The sequence below is a fragment of the Dysidea avara genome, chromosome 8, assembly GCF_963678975.1.
Source record: "Dysidea avara chromosome 8, odDysAvar1.4, whole genome shotgun sequence".
Classification (NCBI taxonomy): Eukaryota; Metazoa; Porifera; class Demospongiae; order Dictyoceratida; family Dysideidae; genus Dysidea; species Dysidea avara.
Window position 1 is genome coordinate 36,527,882 of NC_089279.1, and position 15,469 is coordinate 36,543,350.

General features: G+C 38.9%; 2 protein-coding genes across 4 annotated transcripts in view; one reads left to right on the forward strand and one right to left on the reverse strand.

Moving 5' to 3' along the window:
- The window catches only part of LOC136265069 (3-dehydrosphinganine reductase-like), a 4,932-nt gene extending 167 nt beyond the window's left edge, over positions 1 to 4,765 (reverse strand). The window contains exons 1-9 of one of the 2 annotated variants that reach the window (XR_010705373.1): positions 4,360 to 4,765; positions 1,943 to 2,032; positions 1,838 to 1,891; positions 1,722 to 1,787; positions 1,574 to 1,675; positions 1,319 to 1,432; positions 1,109 to 1,270; positions 983 to 1,066; positions 14 to 924 (exon numbers count right to left, since the gene is read on the reverse strand). Coding sequence is in view for 1 of the 2 variants with exons in the window: in XM_066059848.1 (XP_065915920.1) it covers positions 14 to 115; positions 983 to 1,066; positions 1,109 to 1,270; positions 1,319 to 1,432; positions 1,574 to 1,675; positions 1,722 to 1,787; positions 1,838 to 1,891; positions 1,943 to 2,032; positions 4,360 to 4,461 (876 nt within the window). In the remaining variant the exon portion in view is untranslated. The remainder of the gene's footprint in view (positions 1 to 13; positions 925 to 982; positions 1,067 to 1,108; positions 1,271 to 1,318; positions 1,433 to 1,573; positions 1,676 to 1,721; positions 1,788 to 1,837; positions 1,892 to 1,942; positions 2,033 to 4,359) is intronic. The other variant, XM_066059848.1, reaches the window with a different exon arrangement.
- Positions 35 to 9,124, forward strand: LOC136265066 (ATP-dependent RNA helicase DHX58-like). 2 transcript variants are annotated; one of them, XM_066059843.1, is made up of 6 exons: positions 35 to 2,387; positions 4,230 to 4,413; positions 4,504 to 4,823; positions 4,869 to 4,962; positions 5,019 to 5,419; positions 6,892 to 9,124. In XM_066059843.1, exons 3-6 carry the CDS (start codon positions 4,587 to 4,589, stop codon positions 8,989 to 8,991), a joined length of 2,832 nt encoding a protein of 943 aa, XP_065915915.1. In that variant the 5' UTR covers positions 35 to 2,387; positions 4,230 to 4,413; positions 4,504 to 4,586; the 3' UTR covers positions 8,992 to 9,124. The 2 variants fall into 2 exon arrangements, with proteins under 2 accessions (XP_065915915.1, XP_065915916.1); XM_066059844.1 differs by lacking the exon at positions 35 to 2,387 and having other exon boundaries at positions 3,544 to 4,413; positions 4,537 to 4,823.
- Positions 9,125 to 15,469: the final 6,345 nt, after the last annotated feature.

Below are 15,469 nucleotides of genomic sequence, written 5' to 3' on the forward strand. Positions count from 1 at the left end.
AGAAACTGCTCACCTGAGGCACAGCATGGATCATGTGATGCACAGGACTCATGCCGGCAGTCAGGTGACCCACCATGAAACCATCTAAGCCATGTGTGATCATGTATCGTCCTTGCTGTGGAAGTAACTCTAATTATAGCACACCATCTGATAGGTAGGCCCAAGCACTGTACACCTCATCTAGAACTCTTCAACTAAATTAGTTGTGTGGTAACACATATCGACGAAAATTAATTTATTTTAACACTTTTCTCATACAAATAATTAGCTACAACACTGATGAACAAATGGACACTGTTCGAGCTACTCATCCTTTACATGTGCTGCCAGTAACAACAGTGGATGTACTGCACTAAAATAAGTTTATTCTTATCAAGGCTTTTATTGGTTAATTTACAATTAAAGCCAAATGTCTTAGTTATATCATTGAGCTTGTGCTACCTACATGTCAGTACTTGAGGAAATGTGTGAAATGCTTTATAGTAGTCATAATAAGGTCACATGTTTGTGATGTCTTCATGCTCTGCCCTCCACACCCATGGCCAGCAATGAAAATTTTTCCTGATGTATGGTATTTGATGCCTTGTACTGCTAGTCCTTTACAAAATGTTTTTAGCACCTGAACAGTATGTGTTGAACTGGATCCTCAATAACATTTAATAACTCATGGATGATGCAATTAAGCACAATCTTGAATTTGGCTCAATTGTAATGTCATTGCTTGACCCACTAAAAACTAAAAAAAAATATTTCTAAATCTTTTTAATGCCAGACGCAATATTTACAGTTAAAATTTTTACCTATGAGAAACCATACAGTGCAATATCTATTATAACCTTTCCCTGAACTTGTAATGGAGCCAAACCACACGTGTCTGTTGACACTGTTACCACTAATCGTCTGGTTGGCTGTGATGCTAATTTTCTTGAGAAAAATCCACTTTACTGTTTTTTCAGTCAACTTGTACATATAATGACCTCACCTCTACTCCTTTGATGATGTCATTGGCTATTTCACTGGGCTGGAACACTCCTGATGTTGCTGCAATCTTATTGGCTATCTTAGACTGCAACACACTAAACCTTGTACATGAGGTAATCTGACTTACTCTGTGGGGCATTTCCTCTTGTAACTGGGGTGTGTCAGTGTCAGGAGGGAATGACACGCTCACCAGTATATTATATGGCTTCACCTCCATTTGCAAGGCTTCAGCTAACCCCCTTAGAGCAAATTTTGAACTAGAGTAAGCAGAATATCCATATATGGCAACCTGTGATAGTGATGTAATGTGATATCACAGGGATCACATGATCATCACCTGACCAGCCTGTGATGATACAAATACAACACGCCCCCACCGTCGTTGGATCATGGATGGTAACAGAGCTCTTGTGGGCTGGACACTACCCAACACATTGACCTTGTACAGATCCTGGAGGGAGGAGATTGCAAACAGATAATGTTGTATACATAATAGTACATGCTTTGGGACCTTAACTACGTGTCTGGACCATATTACTGTAACAGGTTCCAGTGTGTAGTATGGACAGGGTATTCCCCTCATTTAACTCACAGTAAACTTGCTTGGGTCTAGTTCAGTGAACACTCCTGGACATGTGATCCCTGCACAGTTGATTAGCACATCTACTGGACCACATCCTCCTTCCTCTATTGCCTAGCAACCAAACAAATTGAATAAGTACCAAAGAGGATGGAGTTACCTGCAGTAAAGTGGACTGCACCGACTGATAGTCCAATGATACGTCCAATGAAATTGTGTTAATAACCTGTACTCATTTCCATGGTAACCTATACTCCATAACAGATTAAAATTTACTTGGCTTTGTTTTGCTATGGCTTCCAGTTCATGTGATGCTTGTTGTAAACGCTCCTAATGATTTCAAATAAGTAGCACTGTAGTTCACAATTTTAAGACACGTACCTGGTTTCGAGCCACAATGGTGACATTAGCATCCTTCAACACAGCCAACCTAGCAATCTCCTTACCTATGCCACTGGAACCACCAGTAACCTGTGTGTTGTCATAGTAACATGTCAACTCATACATAATTACCACATAAATACTTCATGACCTCATTAATAAGACCAGAGTAATTAATAATATACCAAGGTGTCATTGATACAATGTGTAACTTGTAAATTACGATATAAACTCCTTGATTTATTCAAACTGATTGCTTGACAGTGTACTATGAAGTAGGTGAATACTTTACACAATGTCTACCAGTTGTTGTGCCAAGAAATTAATTTATCAACTGTAAACAATTTTGTTGTTCTCCAAGTACTCAGTACATCTCAGAGGAGTACACATACTGTAATGAACAACAAAGACTATATCACTGAAGCAATGTGTTGTTGTGATAAGTGTAAGTCAGTAGATTTAATCCTTAAATAATGTTACAACACAATACTTGTTATATAATTCATATGTATTTGTGCAGTATACAGATGCAATTACTTGAACAAGTGTAACACTGTTTATTGTGACAATGTATTTGTGTAGTCTGGTCCAGCTGACCCTTTTAAGGTGCCAGTCTAGTTTGACACCATTACCAAAAAAAAACAACTGGTGCATCCAATCAAATTGCAGTATTGCCGATTAAGGACATTGTTATCACATGACAAGGGTAGGTAACAACACAAGCTGTGCAATTTTTTTTGGGTAAAGTAGGGTTGATTATACATTTAACATCCATCTGCAATAGATGCCTTCCCCTGGGAAGTAGAAATATTGTCTCCACAGCCTAAACTCCAACAATCACTAATAGAAAGTCAGTGAAATCAAATCACCGTTTGTGATCCAATTTTTCAGTATTCAGCTGTAAATATACTGCAGCGAGCTGCAGTATATTTACACGTTCCTATGCACAAGACCTGAATTATAGACACACCAGACCCTTTTCGGGGTGCTTATAGGTGCCTAAAAGGGTTGGCTGTGGCAGACTAGTATTTGTGTTACTGAAGGAATATTTATAAATACTAAAAAGGATGGATGAAGGTCTGCTCAGCAGTTAAGATATACAAGCTGTATAATCCAATAAAGAGTAGCATAAGCTCCCAAATATATCTTAACACTTTTTAGTTAGTGAAATGCTTGGTCTCTAACTATAGTATGTTCACGTTGAGCTGAACCCTGAAAAACAGCTAAAAATTAAAAGTGGATTTTTTCTCAATAGAGTTAACATTTCAGCCAACCAGATGATTATTGGTAACAGCAAAGGTGTCAACAACAGACACGTACGGTTTAGCTCCATTACAAGTTCGGGAAAGGGCTCTAATGGACACTGTACTTATATGGCTTCTCCATAGGAAATGTATTGAGAAAATTTTGATTGGCTGTAAATATTATGTCAAACATTTGAACAAGATTTTGAAATATTTTTAGCGGATCAAGTAGTACTACAAATGAGCCAAATTTCAAGATCATGTGTAATTGCATCCATGAGTTATTAAATGTTTTTGAGGATTCAGCTCAACGCGAACATACTAATTATATAACATAGTTAGCCATTCTATAGTATGTTCAAGTTGAGCTGAATCCTGAAAAATAGCTAAAAATTAAAAGTGGATTTTTCTTAACAGAGTTAACATTTCAGCCAACCAGATGATTATTGGTAACAGCAAAGGTGTTAACAACAGACACGTACGGTTTGGCTCCATTACAAGTTCAGGAAAGGGATGTAATGGACACTGTACTTATATGGCTTCCCCATAGGAAATGTATTGTGAAAATTTTGATTGGCCGTAAATATTATGTCAGATGTTTGAACAATAAGATTTTGAAATATTTTTTAGCGGGTCAAACAGTACTACAAATGAGCCAAATTTCAAGATTGTGTGTAATTGCATCATCCATGAGTTATTAAATGTTTTTGAGGATTCAGCTCAATGCGTACATACTATAGAGGCTACACTTCAAGTTTGATGAGCCAAAATTGTCTACAAAACTTGAAATACGAGTGCCCATCTTTCAAAAACAGTTCAATTCATATTTCTCTGAAAATTCAAAATTTAAAAATCATTATTTTCAAATTACAAAACCCTAGTTTTAGATTTCTGTGTAAAATTCTGTAAACTCCAGTTACATCTGTCAAATTTCATTACATCTTCTGAAATATTTCAGAGGTGACCTATGCATTTGCAGGTCATTACCTACCCCACGGATCATAACATTTGAAAGCTAGGGAAATTTTTTTTGATCCCAACAGGTCTGGTCTCCAGGAAACTTCAATACAGATTGCCCATTACCCGTCTAGCACGCAAGAATACCCTCAGCCCTTAAGCAACGTCACATTACGTCATCAGAGGAGGTGCAGAACAGGACACAGTATGACTAACCAGTACGTGTTTTCCTGCTAGCTTGATGGAGGAGCGATCGCGTATCAGTACCAGGTAGGCCACCAACAACACAACAGCACACACGACACACCATACAATCATCCTTGATTACTAATCACGTGCAAAATACGTGGTTATATATAGGCGTGGTAAGGTGTTTCCCCGTTGCTACTACAGCTTGACAACGGTACAATCTGAACGACTAGCCGCGACTGAGAGAGCAGAAGATGGATAAAGATTTCCAGTTCCCAGAAGAAGTGTCACGTACTATTATCCGTAAATGCCAGCCACAGTTGGTAGAACTGCTACACACGGATCCCGTGATCGACCACTTGTACGCCGAAGAGGCGATCACCGAGGATCAACTAGACAAGTACGAGGACAAGAAAGAAACCTTAACAAACCAACAAGACCTCAACAGATGGTTCCTGAGGAACGTTGTGATTATTAAAGGAAATGGCAAGGTGAGTTTTTGTGATTACGTCGTCATGACGTCATGTTGGGTGTAGTTATCTCAACAGCTAATTAAGGCTGTGTGGATCACACGTGATAAAGTGAAACAACATGGAGAATTGGTTGAGTTGATAAGGGAGAAGTTTTCAGGTATTAATATACCATGGTGATGTATTGTGTGTTACCGTAGTGATGTGTTGTTATAGCTACACAGCCAACTGTGTCCATGGAGACCAATACTACTACTACCACAGGACCAAATCAACTTGTTGTCGTGGAAACTGAACCACAATCTACTGATACACAATCATCAGTGACCATGGAGACAGGATCATCTACAGTTAACACATCACTCCCTGATCAATCTTCACAACCAGTAGTGAACATATCATCAACAATGGAGTCCACTCCCCCTACAGTTACCATGGATACCAACCCTCCCAAGAGTCCATTTATTAGCCGATCATGTGATTCAACTAGTCGAGGTGGGGGTACACCAGGGGACAAATCATTAGACATCACTGGTGACATCACTGGTGACATCAACAGTGACATAAAGTACAACACCATCGTTAATCAACTGGTCATCCCTGCCACCCTGTTGCCAGTAAGTTATGTACACTTGTATAAAGTTTTGAGGTCAGAAGGTTTTTTAGAGTACTCCTTGCCTACAAAATTTTCCAAACATTGTAGCCAGCAATGGATGGCTACTGGTTAATAGCCATGGTTACTATAACTTTCAGTAAGGAAAACCATTAATCATCCTTCAATACTAAATTACTTCTCTCAAAATGCTGTTTACTGGCTTCCTTCACCTGGTTTCTGCTTCAAACGTGATATTCAGATACAAGCTGCAGTTCTTATCCAAGGGCAGCTCTTATGACAATAATTCTAGGCCGTGGAGTGGCTACTATCCGCAGGGTGGCTATTACATGAACCGTGGCTATTAACCATTCAAATGTGGTATATTGCATTAATTTGTGTACAAACTCTCCCACCATGCATAAGTAATAATGATGAGATTATGGAATTTGTCATGTCAAATCTCCATCATGTGACTTAAAGTGCTGATTATTCCTTGGAAAATGTTTTTTCACTATCAAATATTAATGCTTTTATGGTAGCGGTTAAGTGACTTTGCCATGAAACATTTCACAAATCTAAAAAAATTAGAGTAACACTTTATATATCACAGGTGTTGCCAGTGTGTGACCTACTGCATGAAAACCTGACTTGTTTTCCAGTTTTATACTTTGTAGAAATAATTGCTTGAGATCTCCAATGGTTTGTACTATTGGACACAACATTTATACTATATTTGGAGCTACTGGGGAAGGATCAAGGACTTGACAAGGGTGCTATAGATGTGTGCATGTTTCCTCTGTACCTCACCATTCTGTTACTGAGTTATATATGCTATCTAATAATCTGGTGACTTGGGGTATACTCTTGTGGCCATGTCTATACACACCTGTGGTCTTGTGAAGTTCTATGGCTTCCCATTGTCCTTATTCATGTTTGTATGCTAGCCAACCCTATGTGGTGTAACAACCTCTATCAGGCAGGACAATACAAGTCTAGTCTATATAATATGCTTAGACACTAATAAAGGTTGCCAGAGACTCACACCAGAAAAGCAGCTAAGGTATGAGAAATAAGACTGCACATGAGATACAGCTATCACATAGTGTGCAATTGCCTCAGGCTCAGTTGTGGTGAGGTTTTGCTCACCTAGTCATGCAAACCTACTGAAGGGGAGAATGACTCTAGCTAGTCAAATATCTCACTGTTTGTTGTATTAGAGTAGCCATTATTGTCTGACTGTTTTACAGTGGAACCTCTCTTAAAAGACTCTACAGGGGTACATGTAAAGGACGCTGTACATTTAACCTCTTTATTAAGAGAGCTTCTATAGAGCTCTACATTACCATAAGGACAACCTATAACAGTAAAATTACGGTTGGTCCCAGTGTCCATTACACAGTTCCACTGCATTTTGTTGATTACAATTGTAAAGTGTTATATAAAAGGCAAGGGGTGGGAATCCTATATTGTGCATCAAATTGTACTGTTATGTAGGTGTCTGGAGATCATGTGATGCAGGAGGAGGATAATGTGATCCCCAAGACGAGATGCAGCCCCACATCATTCAAATTCACAATGCCAGAGGATAAGACGGTTAGGGGCTACCAGAAGGAGTTAGCCAACACTGGTTGTCAAGGACTGAATTATGTTGCCTGTGCCCCCACCGGTACAGGAAAGACACTCATCGCTGCCATGGTGATAGCCAGTCATCTTGAGAAGAACCCCAGTGGCAAGGTGCTGTTTCTTGTCAACAAGATCCCTCTAGCAGAGCAACAGTATAAAGAAGTGAAGAGATATATTCCTGAACTGCAAGCTCAGTTTGTTACTGGAGACTGTGGGGTGCACTTGTTACCTAAGCAACTACTTCATGACAATCACATGATTGTGTGTACTGCAGGTGTGTTCCTTAATGAGGTAAACATGGCACCGATGAGCAGTGCTGACCGTCTGTCCTTACCAGATGTGACACTGATAATTATTGACGAGTGCCACAATGCTAAGAAGAATAGTCCTTACGCCATGATCATGGAAGAGTACATTAAGATGAAGATCAAGGGAGACATCACTCTCCCTCAAGTCATGGGGCTCACAGCATCACCTGGAGCTGGGGAAAACCCCAAGGGGGAAGTGGACAAGACGCTGGATCACCTGATCAACTTGTGTGCTCTGCTTGATGCTCAAGGAGGGATCAAGATTGTCCGGGAAAATGTTACCGAGTTAGTTCACTATAGTAACCAACCCGACTTCGATCTACTGAAGACAGAAAGCCGGAGCAACTCTGAACAGTTTCTCATTTTGCTGCATGCTACAATGAAATCACTCGAGGCTTGGGTTGATCAAGCAATCGCTGCAAAATGTCCACACCATCCTCAACTGCAAGCCTACGAGAACTGGATTGTAGAACAGCGTCGACTATCAGAGCAACGTGAAGGACCTATAGAGCGAGATCTTCGTACTGTACTCACTCATTTACAATGTTACTACAATGCTCTGAAGATGTACCATGACCTTAACCAACAAGATGCCATTGCCATCTTGGAAGAAAAGATACAGAAGGAGAGAATCGAACTGTCTAACAAGGCTACTAAAATAGAGAAAGAATTACAAGCCAAGTTCCAAGCATTCATACAGAATGCTAGTCAGATTCAGTGTCCAGTGGAGAACCCCAAGCTGGAACGACTGAAGCAGTTGCTAGAGGAACAGTACACAAACAGTAACACTCGTGGTATTGTGTTTGTCACTACCAAGGATACAGCACAGCGCATGTGCCACTGGCTGCAGGGGATTCCCCAGCTACGTCATGTAATCAAGCCAGGAGTGGTTACAGGACAGAGCAAGGAAGATGTGGGAGGGATGACACAAGCTAAACAACATGACGCCATTGAGCAGTTTCGTACTGGTCACCTTAACCTATTGGTTGCCACGACAGTCTTGGAGGAAGGGTTAGATGTGCCAGCTTGTAATCTAGTTGTGCGTTACAATCATGTGACCAATGAAATAGCTCGTGTGCAAGCACAGGGCAGAGCAAGGGCTTACTATAGTCGTTGTTTTGCCATCATGGAAGTCAGCTCTCCAAAACTACTACAAGAACTACAGAACAAAGAGAAAGGAGATCTTGCTATGCAGGCTCTAGAGTTCCTACCAAGTGGCTACAAATTGAATCAAGACATTGCAGCAAAACAAGATCAACTAATTAAAGATCGTGAGAGACAGAAACAGCTACAAAGGGATTCCAAAGTGGTTGATGGTGATGATGTACGGCTGGTGTGCAAACACTGTGACGCTTTCATTTGCAACGGGACAGACCTACGAGTAATGGCAGAGAGCCACCATGTCGTAATCAATGAGGATATATACACGAGGTGTGTCCTTAAGGGCCCTAAAGAGCCATTGCCTAAAGGAGACATTGAACTTGGTCAGAAAGTGCACTGCAAGGAATGTGGTCAAGAGTGGGGTATGATTATCAGATGGCCTCACAAAGGGGTCCATTTTCCTGCCATCAAGTGCCAGTATGCCCGGTTCTGTACCCCCAATGGCAAGAGAGCCTTCAAGCAGTGGAAGATTGTACCTTTCATTATTGAGAAATATCAGTAACCACCAAACAATTAGAATATCTCTACCAAACAATTAGAATACTATACAAGGTCTTCTTTTAAGAATTACACTAATAAGGTGTACATGTTGTAAGAGTTAAGATTACAAAATTAAAGTTAAATGCTACAGTAAACATTCCGTAGAATCTGTACATCCTGTGCTATGATTAAGTACCGGGTCCATAGACAGTAAAGGCTGACAGGTGACCTGGCCAGCTGGTTACTAGTACATACAATATGTATTACTTACAATTACTACACTTATAGACAGTTATTGTTACTAGACAGGCATATTGTTGGTGAACATCCTTTCTTCAACTATGTCATTTGATAGATGGTACGTTACATTCTAAAACATTTCTGACACATTACAATGTGGAGCTTACTGGAGACATTGGTGTACTTGCCTGGTTGAATTATTGTGTTGGTAGAAGCTGGAGTACATACATTGTGTACAATTGACTTTATTTATTAAGACATCTTCTCTCTTGTAGGATTGGCCATTCTAGAAATTGTTAGCATTTGATATATATACTTTGCTGTAATAGCTACGTGTGATCTGGAAACATCCATCTTGCAATGTATCAATTTCACACTAGTGTAGTGTCTTGTCCATTAAGTAGTGGAGCTGGACTGACTGGTAGAGAATTCCAATTGTAGCTCACTGTGATTGAGAAAAAAACAAGATGTTGATAAGTAATTGTTGTGCATGGGCTGCTAACTGCAATCATACAAAATAATAGTAGAGGGGCTAAGCAACAAATTTTGATGAAATTGTTCACTTTATGATAAAAGCACCAAATTATCTGTGGAAGTTGAGTAAGGTATACTAAATCATTTGAGATATGGTGCCATGTCAAAATCATTGTCAATGTCAAATCCATGTCAAAATCATTGCCTTCATTGCTGGACAGGAAACCATACAAGTGCATCCAGAATCTTCATTTTTGCTTAAATCACATGGAAATATTTCAAATTTACAGATGCAATCAATAAATCTTCAAAATGTGGTAGAATAAAGTTTTTTTTTGAACATTTCTAATGGAGCCAATATTAAAAGTACAGGCACAATCCAATAGAAATAATACACTGCATATCTATGGCTTCATATACCATGACCCCCTGTGCTTTTTAACATGGCAAGCTAATGACCTGGATGGACACCTCTGTTGATCAGCTTTTGGATATGACCATCCCTTGCTCGTCTATGCCGATGCAGTTTCAGTGGAGCACTTTTATGGCTTCCTCGATGCAGTTTATTTTACTTGTCAGGTTCTTTGAGCGTGATATGATTGGTAATTTTAATGGCACCGTATCTAATATGAATTAAGCAAATGTTGTACCAAGTTTGGTGCTCTTATCAAAAAGTGAACGATTTTTTCACTTAGTTGCTCTACTATAACAATATTTACACTAGTGGTGCCTTTTGGGTTCTTGTTACTACAGGCCATAAATGGGGCATTGTTACACTATCCAAGTCCCTAGATTGCATTCAATACCTATAAATAGTTAGGGAACGTCAGAATATCATATCTGATTGGCTACTGTCATACGTCATGTTTACAAGATGGTGGTAGGATGGGACTACAGACACAGAGAGGTCTGATGAATGGCTGGGATTTGTATGTGCCAATTTATTCCTCCCAATTGGTAGTGAGGCAAGAACCTTGGTTATCAGCTAACAATTGTACACTTTATTAAAGCATCTGAAAGAAGCTCTATACTTCTTGGAACACTTTCATAGAGAGAGAAGCCAAAATTATTCCAGTTACTATCACCATAGAACTAAGAGTTCATAATATATAAAAACTTTTTAATATAAACTCTTGTAGAACGAAGAGTTCATATATTACGAACTCTTGATAGAACCAAAGTGAAGGAGCCTCATGTCACAAAATAGAGATGAGTTACTGTTAAACCTTTCTAAAAATGCATTCAGCTCAGAGTACACAGAATGCAATTAATTGCATAATCGTGATGTATAGCCTAGTGGTGTGCAGTATATCAAGTGTTCAGTTAACATGTGGTATAGCCTAGTGGTGTGCAGTATATCAAGTATTCAGTTAACATGTGGTATAGCCTAGTGGTGTGCAGTATATCAAGTATTCAGTTAACATGTGGTATAGCCTAGTGGTGTGCAGTATATCAAGTGTTCAGTTAACATGTGGTATCTGTTGTTGATAATGTCTAATTTCTTTATTAAAGGATATGGACCGGTCGGTGTACAATAATTATTGTACTGAATATACGGCTAACACAATTGCATCTTCAGTAAAAAGGAGTACGTTTGTATCTGATCATCATGTAGTAGTAGAGGTCTAAAATGACATCTAATTAAAGCATACCAATCATATAGTTATACCACAACATCAAGTAACAATATTGTACCATCTATGAAATATTAAAACCACTATCACAGCTCCTATGATACATAACACAGACATTTGTACATAAGATACCTTGATAATCAGGACACTTGTCCATGGTCCCATTTGTATTAGTGTACACACATTTAGACCCCTGAAATCAGGACACCTCACTAATAATAGACACTATTGATCGATTGATTTGTTTATACTTAAAATACTCGGCCAATGGCCGTTCCTCCGTACCAGAGTGCACAAAAACAACACAACAAAAAACCGTAGCTACAGAATAAGAAACAGAATAAGAAACAGTACAACAAAGAATAAACAGAATAAGAAACAGTACAACAAAGTTACAAAAGATTACAAGTTACATAAACACAAGACACAACACAACTACAGAAATTAAACAGTCTGTTGAAATAGCTATAGGTAGGTGAGGGGGCTACCATGAAACTCAGAGATATCCTCAAACAAGCTTGCAGGAAGACAATTCCACCATGACGATGCCCGATGTCAAAAGTGCAGCTGACTGAATAATGAAGCTCTAGTTAAAATATTTTTATTAAACACAGTGACACTACCGGTTGGAAGTACCAGATCATACATCAATGATCCTATTATAATCATCTATAACTGTTGGTGTGAAAACTGTGACTGCCATGTATCATCATCACTATTAGCCCCATTTCACCATAATGGCTGGGTTTTTTCAATCAAGAATCACACCATTGCAAACAACAAACAAACCAACTACTTCCTCTACTTTTTGTACAGAGACTATTGGCTCATGTGAAATTCTTTCAGTGTTTGCACAATACTATTACGAATTCACGTGGGCTTGTACCACCCCCTGCACCTCGACAATCAGGACACTTGTCCATGAGCCATCTTGAAAATAAATTTGCCTGGTTATCAGTATAAATATTGCTAGTTTGACCTTACAATGAACACTGACTACTGTTGTCAGGCTTCATGTACACATGCAGTAATGTAATGTGTCATATTTCTTGATCTAGTAATGTGTAACAGACAAAAAAATAATGTACTACCACAGTAGAACCTAACAGAGACTTTGGATTTGTTATGGTAACAGTTAAACCTGTGTATAAAGTGACCTGTCCAACTGCTAATATTAAGGCCAGCAATTTTGGCACAAATGTGACTGGATTAGACAGGTTTTATCTTTTTGAGAGGTAAAATTGTATTGGTAAAGGTTATAGGGACCTCAGAAACTGTCTTTATAAGGAGGTTAAAAGTACAGTGTCGGAGGATCCTTTAACAGATGCAGCACATCAAGTAAACAATTAGTACTACCACAACTAGAACAATAATATTACCCAACAAAGTAACACATAGCACTGCACGTTACAAACCTATAAACTATACTGCTACACTATTACACAATGACTGGCTACATGATGTATAAGATGAAACTACTACTGGATGAGACATTAACACAACTCCTTTATGTGAAGGACCAGACGCTGAACATTTTACAATGTAAGCACATACTATACAAGCCACATCAAGGTCAAACCTCATTAAAATCAAGCTTCAAGTTACATCAAGGTCAAGCCACATCAAGGTCAGTTCTGTACCTTGTTCTGTTAAGCTGTAACTTTGTGCAATTTTTCTCCATATGATTTACACTGAACAAAACGCATACACAAAAAAAAATGGAATTTTCAACTAGAGTAGGGACCATAACACATTAATAAAAAGTACTGAAACAAACTGGAGTTGTCCATGATACTAAATCACAGTAAAACAATAAGAAGTGTTATATCCCTACTGTGCATTTCCATTATGGTATCTTGAGCACAGTAGGGATATAACACTTCTTTTTGTTTTACTGTGATTTAATATCGTGCACTACTCCAGCTTGTTTCAGTACTTTTTATCGATGTGCTATGGTCCCTACTCTAGTTGAAAATTCAAAATTTTTTTGTGTACTTGTTTGTTAATTTTTTTTGTTATTACAGTACAACTGGTGTACTCACACACACACTGCATCAAAAGAAAGAAATGACGCCACACGCCCCAGCTATCGTCTGTAAAGTAGAGTATCCATTACGTTTCATTGTCAGCTATGTTCAACTCGTTACACAGCATTACGAATTAAGAACTGCTCGAAAAGCACCTCTGCAATCACAGTAGCCACTATGAAAAATACCGATGATTTCCATTACGAAGGGAAGCCATCATGTGCTATCATTAAATCGACACATTTCGCTGTCAGCAAAGATGTAAGAAGGACACTGGTAAGACCATGAAGAATGCATTATACATACTGCGGTATGCCAAAAGGCATGTGTCCAGCTGAAGCAATGTTGAACAGTGAAAAATCAAGCTTGTAGCCTTAGCAGTTATTGAGTTACGCTTGTCTGAAGGCATCATCAGTCAGTCAGTAGAAAATTCTGTTTAATAATAAAAAAAATCCATAGCAACTTGTTGAATATGTTCCGGGTCAATCTGAAAGCTTGCTAAGGCTTAGTTTTACCTAAACCAAATTAACCACCAATACTGCTTCATTGTCACCAAGGAAAAGTGAGGCTGGTTTATGGGTGATGTTTTACTCATGTGCCACGCCCAAACTTTTGTGCTCCCTCCTATACAGTACTATAGTACTGTATGACAAGTGATGTTTCATGACTGCTCTATTAGTATCTCAATCTTTTGGTAAAAAAGATTTAGTCTAAGGTATAAAATTTCTGTGCAAAATAATTCATGTAATTCTTGCAAATGGAAATGATTTTAATATGTAGCAAACAGCAGCTTAGTAAAAGAAATAACACCTGATACAAAGGAGACTGAAGAGCATACTACAGAGTGTATAGATCACTCAGATCTAGCAGATAAGTCTGTTCAATCCGAGCCACATCCAACTATTCCTAGTGTTGTCATGGCAGTACAAGCTTATGGCAATTCAGCTGACAACAACTACATAATGTGTGAAGGCAACAGTGATTAAAAATTTCTTCCTCTTGTTAAAAAGCATAAAGAAATTTTCAAAGATGCAACAGGTATGTATGAATTTTTACTAAAGGTTGATAATTACACGTTCTATGCACACAGGCTCCAGTGTAGTTGTTTACTATGATGTTCAGCATTTTCACCATGTACACTGCCAATGGAAAATTCCATGTTCAAGGAGATGCTCATACTGCAAGAAATATTGAGATGATGTGTTTCGTAGTTGTATTAGTAGACTTTAAGAGAAAAGGTGGAAGATGAAGCAGTAAGGTGCGATGTAGGCAGTGTAAAGTAGTCACACCAACTACTGACACCTGAACACTGCTGAGAAAGACTTAAGAATGCATAACCTACATGCAGAGGTCTGTATGAGATGACATCCTGCCATACTTTGATGGTGCCTTTACCTGCACCACTAGTGCAGTGGTTGCTATTCCACATTATGCAATTCTGCCTGCCATCAAAGTGAATATTGCGGGACTACAGGCACAGTTCACTTTCAATTGCTGGGTTTTCCAAAGTCACGAATTTGGATTTATTAGAGGCTGTATCACAGCAAACTCCTAGGAGTATTTCCAAGTATGTAGTATTTCCAAGTATGTAGCCATAGTACTGGATGAAATGCATGTCAAGGAAGGGTATTTGATAAGCATACAGGTAGTTTGGTAGGATATTCTGACTTGGGGGAAATTAATAATATTCTCTACTATAAGCAACGCCTTGATACCCTGTAACTCAGGCAAAACTCCCAGACCACTACCGAAGTGCATGTTAGAGTTCACGGTGAGGGGATTGTTCACAAGTTTGAAGTTCTCATATCCCGCATCAAACACTAAGGTGTCGATATTTTTCCACTGCTCTGGCAGCAAATTAAGCATCTTACCAGATTGGGCCTCTGCATTGTTTTGGTAACATGTGATGGAGCATCCGGTAACATATGATGGTGCATCCGGTAACATGTGATGGTGTATCCGGTAACATGTGATGGAGCATCAGGTAACATGTGATGGTGCATCAGGTAACATAAAGATGTTTTCCATGCATGACCCTTCAAGCAGTCTGTGCTACAAGACAACCAATGTGTACAGGAGCAGTTTCTTATCTCAGATCTTCCTCATTGGATTAAAACAAGTTTAA

Coding starts and splice junctions, on each gene's coding strand:
- LOC136265066 (XM_066059843.1), top strand. CDS start 4,587: ATGGATAAAGATTTCCAGTTCCCAGAAGAAGTGTCACGTACTATTATC. Junction 4,824..4,868: donor TTATTAAAGGAAATGGCAAG/GTGAGTTTTTGT, acceptor TGTTGGGTGTAG/TTATCTCAACAGCTAATTAA. Junction 5,420..6,891: donor TCCCTGCCACCCTGTTGCCA/GTAAGTTATGTA, acceptor ACTGTTATGTAG/GTGTCTGGAGATCATGTGAT.